The sequence below is a fragment of the Chinchilla lanigera genome, unplaced genomic scaffold (assembly GCF_000276665.1).
Source record: "Chinchilla lanigera isolate Chin_1 unplaced genomic scaffold, ChiLan1.0 scaffold00029, whole genome shotgun sequence".
Classification (NCBI taxonomy): domain Eukaryota; kingdom Metazoa; phylum Chordata; class Mammalia; order Rodentia; family Chinchillidae; genus Chinchilla; species Chinchilla lanigera.
Window position 1 is genome coordinate 6,862,223 of NW_004955430.1, and position 15,794 is coordinate 6,878,016.

Genomic DNA, 15,794 nt, shown 5'->3' on the forward strand with positions numbered 1-15,794 from the left:
CGCATTCCCCAAGTGTGACTTACAGTTCTTTTGAAGCTACTGTTGAGCTGCTTTGGATCCTTTAGAATCAATTGTTGGCACTGTCTTCCCTCAGACTTCAGCTCCTCCAGTATTACCCGAAATCCTTTTAGGAATTCAATGCCTAGGCAAAGCAGAAAAGCTTTTATGAAAAGGAGACCTAATTACTTCTGAACGTGCTCTCCTTCCTCCAAGATTCCTGTCCTCTCCACCTGCGCATCAGAGCTAAAGGACTTCTTCCTTCGCCTGGGACGCCTGTGTCCGAGGAGACGCACACACCCCGCGCTCCTCGGGGACAGAGCCGGTGATTTTCCCTGTCCCACCTTTACTCATGTAATTAGTAATCTGTGATCCACCCAGCCAGTTCTCAAGGGCCCACTGCCTCTGTGGCCTTAGGGCTCAAAAGACCCAACCAGCGCTGGTCACAAGAACCTGCGAGGTCACTCTATCATTTCTAGATCATTACACAGGTGCGTTCAGCTGAGGGTAACTCCCAGCATTGACTAAGAAAAGCCCTAAACCATGTTTCCACTTTAAGTTTTAGCTCTGTATTTTTTGGCATGTTTCGAAGAGCAACGTACAAAATTCCCAACAAAGTGTGTGTCTGCACCCAAGGGGTTCCTAGCCTTGGGGATAAGTGGCTTAGAGGAATACTGGAGAGATTTACAAAGCGGTTCCTGCTCTAATCACGCCTCAAAGGCGGACACCCAAGGGCTGCCCGGTGTGTGAGCTTCAGGGCCCCGGGCCCCGGCGCAGCTTCCTGCCCCCGGAGCTTCCACCATGCACGTCCGACTACACGCTCTCAAAAGGATTAAGCTCTCAAAAGTATTAAGCGCGGACGGCCACAAGAGCCAGCTGCAGACTCCGTACCCCATGGAGACTGGAGTAGTCCGACTGCAGCTGGAGCCCCAGACTGGCCTCAACTGCCGAGATATCGATTTCACATTCTTTCAGAACACCAGACAAGGAGCCATTTTCAACCCTTCCCCTCCCAGGGCAAGCGTAATTACACAGGATGCAATTAAGCAGGTGGGAAAATTATTGACGGCAAAGGCCAGGACAGTCTTTCTCTCTTTCAAACAGGCTCGCCAGTCCTGTAATTACTTGATGAAGAGCATGTATTTCGTGGTGGGCAGGACAGGGGAGCCACAATTACAGCCTCACATTTTAAGGGCTCCAAATACCACAGTACGGGGAGGAACCAACTCTGCCATGTTGTATTTCAATCACAAAGCTTCCTGTGGAGTGACAGCCAGCAGATCCACGGCCAGAGATCCAGATGGGATGACAAGATACAAGGTGTCTGAACTTACAACTATTCAGTAGGTCTCACAGGAAGCTGTTTCTTGAGCTTTAAAATACAGCCATTTTGAAAAACAAATTCTTAGTATTTATACAAAATTTAATGTACTCAACGTTCCCAGCACTGCTGAGGCCAGGTGACCGATGTGATTAATGGCCATGCCTTTCACAATATCGACCGAGCCGGGTGTGGTGGCACAAGCCTCCCAGCACTCGGGAGGCTGAGGCAGGAGGATCGTTGTGAGTTTGAGAGCAGCCTGGGCTACAAAGTGAGCTCAAGCCCAGCCTGAATTGCATAGGGAGACCCTGTCTCAAAAAGACCAAAAAAAAAAAAAAAATTAATCAGCTGGAGTGGGGAAGGTGGTCATAGCCATTATTTTTAAAAGGTCAGCCTGGGGCTGAGAATGTGGTGGTGTGTGTACAGAAGGCCCTGGGTTCGATCCCCTGTACCACAAAAAGAGACAAAGGGCCATCTTAAAAATTACTCTCCAGCTGGGTGTGGCGGCACACACCTGTAATCCCAGCACTCAGGAGGCTGAGGCAGGAGGATCCCTGTGAGTTTGAGGCCAGCCTCAACTACACAGCAAGACTGCCTCAAAAAGCAAAAACAAATAAAATATTACTATGCCAAATCTGGGGCGGGGTAAAAAGGCAACAAATGTAATTCCTCTGTCACAGGTGCACATCTATCCTAATACTATTAACACCCATGCAGTTATGAGAGGGAGAGTTTTATTGAGTAATGCCCCTGAAGGAATCTATTTGCTGTCTTCCCCATCATTTAAACTATTAATGTACCCTAACAACCACAGGAGGAAGGTACTATAATCCCCCATTTAGAGATGAGACAGGGTCTTGTCATGCAGTTCATGCGGACCTTGAACTATGTAGCCCAGGCTGACCTCAAACTCAGGCAAACCTCCTGCCTCAGCCTCAGTGCTGAAAGGTAGGGTTTTGAACCCAGGAAACATCTGGCTCACAGATATTTCTCCCTTACACCAAATACTTTCCTCCCTTCCAAGGAGTTTCCTTAATAGAACCTGACGGAATACACATAACTCATCCTCCAGGAAAAGGTGGCCTTCTGTCCTCTCTTCTGTTCTTCACTTTATTCTTCTCACCACTCCCTCACACCTTCCTTCATTCCAGTGAGGGCGCCTACAATTCATAGGACCACGCCCTTAACTATTTTAAGGCTTACCTGCATTGACCTGCGCCCCCATGTTATCTTTGGCAACGCCCCTCCCCCCCAGGCGGACAGGCAGGCCTGGCTGTGTGCTCCGTCCTCCCTCTCCCTCCCCCTCCCCGAGCCACAATCCAGTCCCTGTGAGATGTGCCCTGTTCAGCTGACGAAACCCAGGCTTGGGGCCGGGGATGTAGCTCAGCGGCACAGAGCCTGCCTGGCAAGGGCAAGGTCCTGAGTTCGATTCCCGGTACCAGAAAAAGAAAAGGGAAAGACAAAAGAAAAGAAATCCAGGCTTTCATGGGGTGGGCTGGTGTGCACACCTAGAGGCTGAGGCAGGAGGGTAACGGTGAGCTTGAGGCCAGCCTGAACTACATAGGGAAACGCTATCTCTAAAAAATAAATAAATAAAATTCCAGGCTTTATTTTACTTCTGCCTGGCCAAGTTTTGGACTGTCACAGGGACAGGTCTGAGACCAGGTTCTGATGATGCTAACAGCTGATCTTCTCTGGGAGGAGCCCTGGACATTTACTGCCCCGGCGGCGGCCCACAGCCAGCTCTTATCTCCACCTGACGGATGGGAACAGGGGTGAGATTTAAATGCCTCGTGTGAAAAGATCGATTGTAGAGTCCAGCCCTCCCAGCGAATGGCCGGTCCTGTGTCCCACGCTTGAGTGGCCCACCCTCTCCTAGGTATCATCAGCTCCTAAGAGACAAACTATGCAGCCAACTTGAATCTGGCCAGGTAATGCGGGTTTGCTTTCTTCCGCTTTTTTTTTGGAGGGAGGTCTATTTTTTGGCTCACAGAGCTTTGAAAATTTCACTTACTTGCCAACTTGAAATTTTCACTGATTCATGATTTCTCATAGAAACCAGAGTTCTCTTGAAAAATCACCAAGTGTGCCAATGCTGGACGGGCACACCTGTATGACCGCTAGTCATGCTGAGGCCAAGGCCACAGCGCCCCGGGATGGGCCACGAGTCTTCCCGGTGCGGCCACCCACCTGCCTCCAACTAGTGCTGAGACAGAGCCGAGACCCTGGCGCCAGCTCTCACTCACACACTTGATCTTCCAAACCCACGCCTCTCTCAGTAACAGGGAAAATCGACGGGCCATGGAGCTCAAGCTCTGTGCAGCGGGCAAGCATATACAGCAAAGCAGAAAAAAGCCGGGTGTGGTGGCGCACACCTGCAATCCCAGCACTCGGGAGGCTGAGGCAGGAGGGTCATTGCGAGTTCGAGACCAGCCTGGGATACAAAGTGAGCTCGAGGCCAGCCTGAACTGCATAGCGAGACCCTGTCTCAAAAAATGTCAAAGAATTCAGTCATTTTTCCTAGGAACTGTGACACTTCACTCTGGCCTGCAGGTGCCCAGTAGGTAACTAAAAAGGGAACAAAGCTTGGCCTTCATTTTGCATTCCATTACTGCAAGCCTCGGGAGCAATCTCTTCTCAGCTTTGCACACGGGTATGTCGATCCTTCAAGGAGCATCCACTTACAGGGCTTCATCCCAAAACAACAGGTTCTCAGGGACATTCATCTGCACCCAGAAATCTCCAGCCACTGTCCTGTCTCTGTCATCACCTGCATTCCAAGGAAGTGGAGCCCCGCACCACTGGGACCAGACAGACAGAGACTGCCTTCCTGCAAACAGAACCGCCCTCAGCCATGGGGACCCCGGAGTGATGGCCGCAGGGCTGAGATACCGATCAACTGGGCCTAAGCCTTGAGAACTGGTCTCTGCCTTTTCAGGTGGGCCAGTCTGAACCCCTAGATCAGAGTGTGCCCCCTCCAGCCAGGAGTCCTCTCCTACCTGCCCACTAGCCCTCCAAGTAAACATCTGTACCAGACCAACCCCAGCCTCATTCTCATCAAGCTGTCTGCCTGCCAGACAACACACATGCAGGACCCTTCCACTGGGCACCGACCCCACACCCTAGTGGACCTGATTGCTTTTTTCCTTTTTGGTTTCTTGAGACAGGGTCTCGCTAGGTAGTCTGAGCTGACCTTGAACTCACTATGTAGCCCAGACTGGACCCTCCTGCCTCAGCCTCCCAAGTGCTGAGATGACAGGTGTACATCGCCACACCCGGCTCCAACCTTTGTCTTCTTTGGTTTAACTTGGTGTTTGACCACTTACCAAGGGCCCCTGGGGACCACAGAATGGTGACTGCCACCTGGTCATGGCACGCATACTGGCTGATGGTGATGTTCTGGGCATCGGCAATCATGTGCTTCCCCACCGGATTCACGTAGGTGGTGCAGTCTGCAGAGTTAGAGAGTGCGAATGATTAAATTTTAAATTCATCCATCAAATGACACAGAGCATGTCTGGAGTGGCCAACTCCATTCTATTTCAAGACGTGCGCCTGAAGACCCCAAATATGAGCTGGGTGTGGTGGTGCACACCTGTAACCTCAGCCCTCTGGGAGGCTGAGGCAGGGGTATGAGCGTGAGTTTGAGGCCGACACGGGCTCCACAGTGAGTCCAAGGCCAGTCTGCACGACACAGCAAGACCCTGTCTCAAAACCAAACCAAACCCAAACCCAAAAGACCACTTTTACTTATTAAATGATTTGAAAGCATTCACTGCTATATAATTTGGGACTGTTTCTTTTTAGGTGAAACCTAGAAGACAAGGTCACTAGCAGGCAAGGAACATACAGATGTGAATCTGAGGGACAGTGATTCACAGCCCTGCACAAGGCAGGAACTGACTGGCTTAAGGATAAGGCTGCCCGCCTGGCATGATGACGCATGTCTGTAATTCCAGCACTCAGGAGGCTGAGGCAGGAGGATCGTTGCGAGTTGGAGACCAGCCTGGGCTACAAAGTGAGCTCAAGGACAGCCTGAACTACACAGCGAGACCTTGTCTGAAAAAGACAAAAAAAAGGATAAGGCTTCCAAAAGCATCTCCCAAAGCAAAATCATTGTTCTGGAAGACTACGTGTCATCAAAGACATGCACAAGTCCAACTAAATCCAAAAAGTCCCTGCCTGTAATTCCAGCACTAGGGAGGCTGAGGCAGGAGGACTGTTGCAAGTTCGAGGCCAGCCTGGGCTACACTGTATGAGGCCAGCCTGGACTACACAGATAACCAACTCAAAAAAAAAAAAAAAAAGCCCCAACCACTCCAAAAACAAAGCCACCCCTTTCTTTGATTTTTGTCTGAGACAATGCTCACTATTACCCGTCAGTATAGCCATAACCACACAAGCAGCTGCGACACCTGACACTGCTAAATACTTTCCAAGTCTGTCACTGTCCTACAAAGCTGCCAGAAGCTTGCAGCTAGTCAGTCTGGGATCAAACAACAGCCGTGAGCTATTTGGCCATCTTTTTCTGTTTTTCGTTTTTTTGAGACAAGTAGTTCAGGCTGGCCTTGAATGCATTTTAAGTAGTCCAGGCTGGACTCGAACTTGTAACAATCCCCCTGCCTCAGCCTTCCGAGTGCTGCGATTATAGGAGTGTGTCTTCAGCTTATTTATCTGTCTTGCAGGGGAACTACCAAGAATATCCAGTAGACAGCGACTCATAATTCTCACGGCAGTGCATCTCCATCTCTTTCTCACTGATTCTACTTGAACACTTTTTTTTTTTTTTTGAGACAGGGTCTCACTATATAGTGCAGGTTGGCCTTGAACTCACTTATATAGCCCAGGCTGGCTTCGAACTCACAGCAATCTTCCTGCCTCTGCTTCCCAGGGCTGGGATCACAGATATGCGTCACCACACCAGGCTATAGACACCCTCTTTGGTACCTGCTGCAAAAGATCTACACTTCATCCAAAGTCCAAACCTGCAAGGGTTTTTTGTTTTGGTTTTTCCTTTCTTCTCTGAGGTGAATATTCCAGGTTATTTTCTTTTGGGGGAGGTGGGTACTAGGAATAGAACTCAGGACCTCATGCTTGCAAGGCAGGTGCTGCGCCACTAAGCTAAATCCTTGGCCCCCAGGTTATTTTTTAAGAAACTCAGGGAATTGGTGGCATTTTCTCCCTGTAAATTATACTCTTAAGCTCCCAATTTTTTAAGTAAAATGTTGATTGAAGGCTGTCTGTGGTGGCATGTGCCTGTAATTCCAGCACTCTGGGAGGCTGAGACAGGAAGGTTCAAGTTCAAACCCAGCCTGGGTAACTTATTGAGACCCTGTCTCAAGATAAAAAAAAGGGCTGGGATGTAGCTGAGCACAAAGACCCTGGTTCAATCCCAAATGCCCCACACACACACACAAAAAGTGTATTGGAGACAACTGAAAACCACAAAGGAATTTAAGAACAATGTAAAAAAGCTAGGTATATTCTCTTACTGCCCAGAAGTAGTAATTCACCCACTAAGCAACCAATACGTGCTCTCTGGGTACAGAAGAGGTCTGGGATTGGAAAGAGAATTAAACATCTGGTGCTGGACAGATGAAACTGTGGCCAAGAGAGATGAACTCAGGGACATAGGAGCCCACTCCTGACCAGCCCGGAGCAGGCCGAGACAAGCGGCATCCCAGGGCTCCCCACACGTGTGCCTGTCGCCCGCACCAAGCACCTTACACTCACTAGCAGCTCGCTTACTCACTCACCTTGCACTCACCAAGCACCTTACACTCACTGAGTCAGGGGTGTTCAGCCTGCAGAAGTTTTGGGCTGAGACCAGCTTCCTAGCACTAAAAGCAAGGTTCTATCACACTTGTGAAGTTTCAGTATTTTCATCTATTGAGGCCCATATGTAAGAGAAGCCTTGGATTGAGCTGTGAACAGCTACACAAAGAAGAGTAAACTGTGGTTTTCTTTCCCTTTGTTCCTTCTTTCTCTTTAACAGGGTCTCACTATGTAGTCCAGGCTGGCCTCAAATCTGCACTCCTCCTACCTCACCTGCCCAAGTGCTGAGAGTACAGGTGTGTGCCACCCCATCCGGCTCTTTGTTCACTCCTAATGCCAAAATTAACACTCTCTGGTTTTCTGTAAATACAATTATGCAAATAGAAAGTCTAGGAATTAAAGAAATGTGTTATAACCTACTCAGACATACTCCTTCAGACAAACGGCAGAAGGAGGCACAGAGATTTACGGAATTCAGTTATGACTTGATGGTAAGACATTTTCTTTGTAACATTAAATGACAAAAGCGCCGGGCGTGGTGGAGCCGCCTATAATCCCCACAGCACTCAGGAGGCCGAGGCAGGAGGATCCCTGCAAATTTGAGGCCAGCCTGCACTACAAAGTGAGCTTAAGGCCAGCCTGAACTGCATAGTGAGACCCTGTCTCAAAAAAAAAAAAAAAAAAAAGAGACAAAAGAATAGAAAAATAAGACTTTGTAGTTTTGCTAAAAACCTGGTAATTGGTTCTCAGTTATTTCAAAGAGAACCGCTAACCAGTCAGTTGAGCAATAAAAGGAACTTCTTATAGAAGAAAAGTATCTTTTTCAATGGGAAACACGGAGTAAATTTTTTACACAGCCTGCACTTAATTATTAACAAGTCTAAACTTCTGGATTCTGGTTACCAAAAAATGTTATGCCCAAATGACATTTTGCCAAAATGCAGCTGAGCTTCAAACATCTTAAGATTCAATGCGAGCTGCGAATTAAATTCTAATTAAGTACTATAGAATTAAGAAGAAAGTGATGACTAAGAGACAGGCATAGACATGCGGGCCAAAAAATTTAGTACAATGGAAACAACAATATGATAAATTTTAAATTTTGCAGGTATAGATCTTTTCCCATAAAACCCATAGACAAGAGAGACAAATGCTTGTTTGCAGCTGACCGGAAAATTTTGAACTCTTGAATGTAATATAAGATCTGCTAAGACTAAAGGCGTGCATTAGAAATTAACTTTCTAACTCAAAGAAAGATCCCTTACACATGTCTTTACTTAGCTAAACAAAGTATCATGGACTTGCAAATCTTTCATTACCATCACAGCACTTACCCAGAACTTACACGTATCACGGTAAACCGTTGGAGTTCCATGCGTAAGTCCTAACTTAAAACAGCCTTGCTAGCAACTGTGGGCGTGAATTCGACACACATAATTATATCTTGAAATTGTTAGATTACAGCCATAACCTCAAAAACCCTGTCAGATAGTCAACTGTTGTGTCGATTTGAGTCCAAAACGCTTGATTGGTTTGGTATAGTTCTGGGGGTGACGGAATGGATTTGCTGAAGGTGGAAGACCCAACCCTGGGTATGAGTGGCACAACCAATATGCTTGTAGCCTGAATGACACTTAAAAAGGAAAATGGAATAAAAGAAGGCAGCCTCGGGCTGGGGATTTAGCTCAGCGGCAAAAGCACCTGCCTGGCAAGCGCAAGGTCGTGAGTTCGGTTCCTGGGACCGGAGAAAAACAAAAACAAAAAAACAAAAACAAAAAAAAAGAAGGCAGCCTCGCTCGCTTCTGTTTCTTCGGAGGAGCCCCAGTCCTCACATCTTGGACGTCCGTACCCTGGCTTGCAGTGCAGCCCCTTCCGCCTCCTGATACAGACTTGCAGGAGACTCCACAGTGAGCGCCAGCCTCTGACAAGACCCTCGGGATCTCCAGCGGGCAGAGGGCAGACAGCCCTTCTGTATTCCTTCACACCTGACTGCCAGCGGTCATTATAAGCCTTCCTTGTAAATCCTCACATACTTAAACATCTCAAATTCAATCTGTTTCTCAGGCTGAGGATGTGGCTCGGTGGCGGAGCACTTGTCTAGCATGCTCAAGGCCCTGAGTTCAACCCTGAGCACCACAAAAACAATCTGTTTCTCTAGCAAGCACTGACTGACACACCCTGCTGTAGCAGTGATCATTCCAGGGGGCTCCCCGTCCATGGGACCTAAACTCTTTATTAACGCTGATGCACAACCTTCCCCAATCCAAGAGGTGAATCCGGTACTTGGGGTACTCCAATGAGTCCAGCTCATTTTGTCATTTTTATGTCTAAATTACAACTCAGAAAGCTAAAATGCTCACAATTCTATATAATCATCTCCTTGTGAATGAAATTAGATATTTAAAGGGATCAATCCTATAAACTTCATCAGCAAAAGGACCCTTACTGTATTCTGAGAAAACAATTCAGTCAGAGGCGAAAAGGGTCACATTTTGTTAAAAGAAAGGGCAAAGCTGGGTGTGGTGGCGCACGCCTGTAATCCCAGCACTCGGGAGGCTGAGGCAGGAGGATTGTTGTGAGTTCAAGACCCGTCTGGACTACAAAGTAAGCTCAAGGGCAGCCTGAACTGCATAGCGAGACCCAGTCTCAAAAAAGACAAAAAAAAAAAAAAAAAAAAAAAAAAGAGAAAGGGCAAGAAAGGATGCTTAGATTATTCAACTGCTGTTGGACTAACTTCTAATGTCAATAGCTAGCTTTCACTGAGCATTCAAGGCAGACCAGCTGTCAAGATGAGCAAATATAAGCATTACTTCATGTAGGCCTCAAAATAATGCTAAGAGAAGAAAACGAATCTTTTGTTGTTTCTTTTCCCCCTGTGCTAGGGATCAAACTCAGGGTCTTGCCCGCATGCCAGGCAAGTACTGTACCAGGGCAATACCCTCAGCCCAATAATCTTTATTTTGAGCAATCAAGTCACCTGCACACACAACTGGTAGATGGGGTTAGTACCTAGGCAGAGATGACAAACCAGAAATTCCTAAGCCCATCTGAACAAAGAGCAATTTGACCTACTCTGTGTGTGTGTTAAAATTTTTTAATAAATGCCAACACAGTAATACCTTGGTCCACCAACACTTCTGTTCACCAACAATTCAGTTTTCAAACAAGCGTTCGACAAAATTTTGCTTCCCTTCACAGACTCATCAGGGAACAAACACAACTGCAGCCGTCTTCCCCACACAAATGCAAATGCGCCCATCTTCCCCAAAATCGTAAAATATCTTAAGTGGGTGAACCAAAGTACTACTGTACTAAAAAAAGAAACAAAACAAAACAAACACATACACACACAAAAAAAAGACAACTTTCTGGATATTCCTGGAAACCACATCTGGCTACATTCAGTGGGAAATCCTCCAGACTACAGTTTTGAATCCAGAAGTCAGTGCCTCTTTCAAATCAGACACACACAAGCTACGGAGGTCTGCCAGTTACTACCTCTCCCTAGCATCCTGCCTGTGGGCAGCGTTGTTCCTTTGTCCCGTCGGACCCTCCAGAATTTTGTGTTTTTCATCAGGGCATGTCCCTTGGAACTCAAGGAAAGTCTTCATAGCTAACTTTTCTGAGCACTTGACCTATTCAAGCTGCCAAATACGTAGTGGCTTAATCAAGAATGAGCTGCTTGAGCTATTGACCAACCTGAACAGATTCAGAAAATTCTTCAACCCCCGGACCTGCCGCCCTGTCCTTGATTAAGCACAACTGAATAAGCTGTGGATTACTGAAAGGGCTCCATTCTCCGCAGTCAGGCCAGTTACTTACTGTCATATCTGAAGGTGATGTTGTACAGCCCGCTGTTCCTGCTGGCTGGCCCCACTCCCTGTGGGAAGACAAGAGAACATGATGCACGGTGGAGCCCACTTACTTCTGCAGCACAAATCCCCCGGATCTAAATGCATGCAGCGCTGGCTCCAGAGACAAGGGTGGGGCCAGTCCTAGAGCATCATCTGTGTCCCTGACCACCCCCGCCAAACACCCTCCAGTCCAAGACATTCAACTGCCAGGCCACAGGGATCACGGGATCACCGCCCCCAAGACAACAGGAGCAGACTATTGTGGGTTTAGGGGCTAAATAAGTCATTAATAGTTAAAACTGGGAGAGACGAGGACAGCCAGCTGGAGCCCTTCCAGTTGGATCTACGTTGAGCGCTGATTGGTTGTAAAGTTCGCCTACCAGACACCCTCATCCAAAGCTCTAGCAAGGCAGAACAGACAGGCAATTCCTCAAGTCAAAGGAAACCAGTTTCTCATTACAAGACTAGGAGTGAGTGTGAGACTAAGCCATTACTTTTAATGAGAAAATTCTTCATTTCATCCACACCTATGCTGGAATACTCAGGGTGGGGTCATAAAAGAAAAAGACTTTAAACTCTTTTAACTTTTGGTGAGGTGGTCATTAGCCATCTGCACCCTAACAGAAGGTAAGGACTGGGCCAGGCTTCCCATTCCAATTACAGCATCCACAGAGGGAGCGACCAGAGCCTCCCACTACCCCACCTTTCCCCGCCCGCTGCTTATCCATCCCGGGAACTAGCTACACAGATCTACTGACTCTGATTTAACTGCTTCTCTAATCATCTGCAAATGTGCCATTCCGTATTAATTGCAGAATTCTCTTAAAATATGTTAATTCTGAAGTGCTAAACGATGGGAAAGTATTCTAACCCGCAGCTGAAGTTTCCACTGAAGAAGAAGGGTGTCGGGGGAAACCATATGCTGGCAGCCTGGTATTTAATGGGCAATTGTTACACCGCGACGCAATGCGGAGAACACTTCTGATGGGGCCCAGGGTTTCAACCCACAACCGCATCACGTCTACATGCTACAGGCGTGTTCACGCTGCTTACCCTGAAGCCAGGCCCGCCCACTGAAACCATATCCCCAGCCCAGGTCCACGCAGGCCTTGGGAAGGCACAGCTGTGTGGAAAAGGAGACAGTGACACTGACACACACACACCCCACTCTACGGGGAGGGATAACTAAGCAGTGATATAAAACCTAAACCATAAAGCCAGCCTGAACTGCACAGTGAGATCCTGTCTCAAAAAGACCAAAACAAAAAAGGAAAAGAAGAAAAAAAACTAAACCAGCATGGCGCCCTGGCCCTGGCGGGACTCCCTTTCTTCCTGGTCCAACTTTCTTCTTCAGTTTCCTCCTCCCACCTCTTCTTTCACTCATAGGTAAGATGCCGGAACACCTTGCTGGAACTGAAATTTTGGAAAGTGCTGTGACTTTATTAAAATCTTAAAAGCGGCACAGGTGCACGCTTATAACCCCAGCACTCAGGAGGCTGAGGCAGGAGGATCGTTGCAAGTTCGAGACCAGCCTGGATTACAAAGTGAACTCAAGTCCGCCTGAACTGCATAGTGAGACCCTGTCTCAAAAAGACCAAAAAAAAAAAAAGAAAAAAGAAAAAGAATAAATAAATAAAATCTTAAAAGCGGCCTGGCGTGGTAGCACACGTATGTAATCCCAAACTGAAGCTGGAGGATCACCCTAAATCTGAGGCCAGCCAAGGCTACCTAGTGAGACCCTGTCTTTTTTTTTTTTTTTTTTTTTTTTTGTTTTTCTCCGGTACCGGGAACCGAACTCACGACCTTGCACTTGCCAGGCAGGCACTTTTGCCGCTGAGCTAAATCCCCAGCCCGAGACCCTGTTTTAAAAAAAAAAAATTCCATAAGGACAAAGCCACAGTCTGTGCAAGAGGCTAGCCGCAAAGTACAGACCTGAGAAACAACCAAGCAGGAGAGCAGGAAGCAGGCAGTACAGTTCACACAAGCCTTTGGGAAGGTCCGAGACCAAAGCCCAAGACCTCTAACCCATATCTTCTGCTCCCTTTGCAACAGAAACTCGTTCACCCTCTACGATGAGCCAGACGTCATGCCAGGGGGAGGATTACTGGACAGGAAAGCAGAACAGCCTCACGGGAGGGGAAGATGGACTCTAGAGCCCAAGGTGAGCGCCTCTGGACAATGACCAAGGGAAAACCATTCCACTCTACTGCGTGTGAGTCTGCTCAAATATCTGGTTTCTTCTTAACAGAATGTGTGCAGCTTTGCTCTGAGAGGGGGTTTGAGGCCATGAAACCACGTAGAAGGAAGCACTTCAAAAAAGGAAACACAGGGCTGGGAAGATAGCTCAGTGGCACAAGCACCTGCCTGGCAAGTGCAAGGTCCTGAGTTCGATTCCCGGTACCAAAAAAAAAAAAAAAAGAAAAAGGAAACACGCTCCATTTAATAGCACATTCCAAGGTACCCAGGCACACTGATAGCCAGCCACCTTACTCGTGGAACTTGGTCAGTTTTTCCTGTGTTTCTACTGCTCTTGTATCTGTAGCTTTTGTTATGTTTCATATAATATACACATACACATATATTTCCCAGCACACTTTGAACAGGTATTCACTGGGCACTTCTAACAGCTAACTCATTGTGAAGAGAAGACGAAGACAGAGAGATGCACATGGAAACCTACATCCCTCCAAACAAGGTATCTGTGCTATACGCGGGGCTGTCAGGGCCAGGGAGCTGGCCCTAGCATGGTGAGGCTTGGTGCAGCATCCATCCACTTCCCACTCATCAATTCAGCGGGTCCTAAGCTCCCTTGAGGCTGAGAAGCAGACGCAAGTCCAGACCTCAAGCACCTCTGGCCATGAAGCTGAGCTGCAAACATGCACATGGACCCTCACGCCCCTGCTCCAGCCCGCCCCCGCTCCAGCCCGCCCCCGCTCCAGCCCGTAACTGGTTCTCTGCACCTCTTGACCACCGCCCCTGAGGCCTCTGCCCACTACCTTCCCAGCCACTTCCTCCCCCAACTTCCAAACCCCTCGAGCACCGCAGTTCTGCTCAGCACATGGCTGCACCCTCAGGGACTCCTGAGGCCCAGCAGTGCCCTTCTTTCCTCCTCACATCTCCCACAACTCCCTTCTGGTCCCCCAGGCCCTGCTCCCACAGCGGCTGCCTGTCTTGGGGAAGCCCTGTTCCCATTGCCTGTTCCGCTTGAGAGCAGCAGTCATTCCTCCCCGCAGCTCCACTGACATGCACTTTCTGTGCATGTGAATGTGAAATGCTGATTCCAATTCCACATTCCGTAAGGCCCGGTGACTGCCCAAGCCCGGTCACGGGGCCCAGAAACAAGAGACACCATCCCAGACACCGGTTCCTATCTGTACTCCTGGAAGGCCTTCGGGTGCACAGCTGCTGGGCACGTGGGCTGTCCTTGGCTCATAAAAATCAATGCCTCAACCGCTCGGGAGCCCTTAGAAAGCTCCTTGGAACCATGTGCCCAGGATATCCCACAGCACAGCGCTGTTCTATTCAGTGGCAGACTGAATGACAGCCTGCCAGAGATGTTCATATTCTAGTACCAGAACCTGTGACTATGCTATTTTACGAAGCCAAGGCATCTGCGCAGGTGTGTTTAAGGATGCTGAAATGAGGAGTGCACTCTGGGCTGTCCAGGTAGGGTTCTCATGGGAGCGAGACTGAAAAGTCAGTGTCAGGAGAGAAGATCCGACCGTGGAAACCAGGTGGGGCTGCAGATGCTGCACTACTGATTTGAACTATGGGGAGAAGAGGCTACTAAGACAAAGCGCATGAGCAACCTATGGGCTGGAAAGAGCGGGGACGGGCTCTCCTCCACAGCCTCGGAAGAAACCCGGCTGCGGACAACTTAATTCTAGCAGCTGAAGACCCACTTTGGAGTTTGGCCCTGCAGTAGTACAGGATAATGGGTTGACTTCACCTTAAGTCACTAAAACCATGGTAATTTTTCATAGCAGCAACTGAAAGCTAATACACACATGTATTTCAATCGTAACACACGTGAGCGGAGTCTCAGTGTCACACACGTGGTACGTGGTAGCGTTCATTCTCCCTCCTCCACACCCGAAGCCTATCACCCGTCACACGGCAGTCTTGCTTCCCAGCCTCGGACAGACATGAGACGCGGATGGATCTGAACTGCGCTGGACAGTCAGTCTTCAGTTGTCCTGTCACGTCTGCCTCTGTGTCCTGAATCAGTTCACCACGTTTATTTTTTATGGTCACTTTGACTTTGAGGAAGAGCCAGAAATGACACAACGCCAGATCTGGTGAATCCGGCGGATGAGGACACATCATAATATTTTTACAAGTCCGCCTTCTTGTTGGATGGCGCTCGGCGGCAGCATTCGCAGAGTTTTTTATCACACCTTGTGGAGACACTCACAACAAGGCTTCCGGAACTGCGTCGGAAAATGCCGAGTGCACGGCCTGGAGAGACGGCATGAAGAATAATGTGCTCAAAGTGACAAAGAGGCATGTGGGGGAGTTAGTGGCCATGTGTCTTTTACTATAATAATTTTTTTAAGTTTAAACATTCACCACCTGTTTCGATTGTACTGCAGTATTTCAGCCAGCTAAGTTAGGTAGAAACCCTACAGGCACACAGACAGGGATGGGCCCCCGAGGGGTCAGCGCAGAAGACCACTGTGGCTGGAGGGAACTCACTGAAGGCCAGGCTTCAAGAAAAAAGGAACTACTCTCAGTACTTCCCCTAGGGGTGAGCAGCAGTGATGGAAGTTCTGAGTAGGCATCCATCACCTGGGGGTGGGGACCAAACCTCCTAGCCCGCCCTTCCGGGAAAGTCCTTGTCCATCCCC

At 48.4% G+C, this 15,794-nt stretch overlaps 1 protein-coding gene across 1 annotated transcript in view; it reads right to left on the reverse strand.

The window, feature by feature from the left end:
• Positions 1 to 10,973, reverse strand: part of Il17rd (interleukin 17 receptor D) — a gene marked incomplete at its 5' end in the record, with an annotated part of 30,440 nt that extends 19,467 nt beyond the window's left edge. Inside the window, 3 exon segments of the mRNA XM_013515704.1 lie at positions 24 to 142; positions 4,645 to 4,770; positions 10,916 to 10,973. Coding sequence (XP_013371158.1) covers positions 24 to 142; positions 4,645 to 4,770; positions 10,916 to 10,973 — 303 coding nt within the window.
• Between the last annotated feature and the right edge of the window lie 4,821 nt (positions 10,974 to 15,794).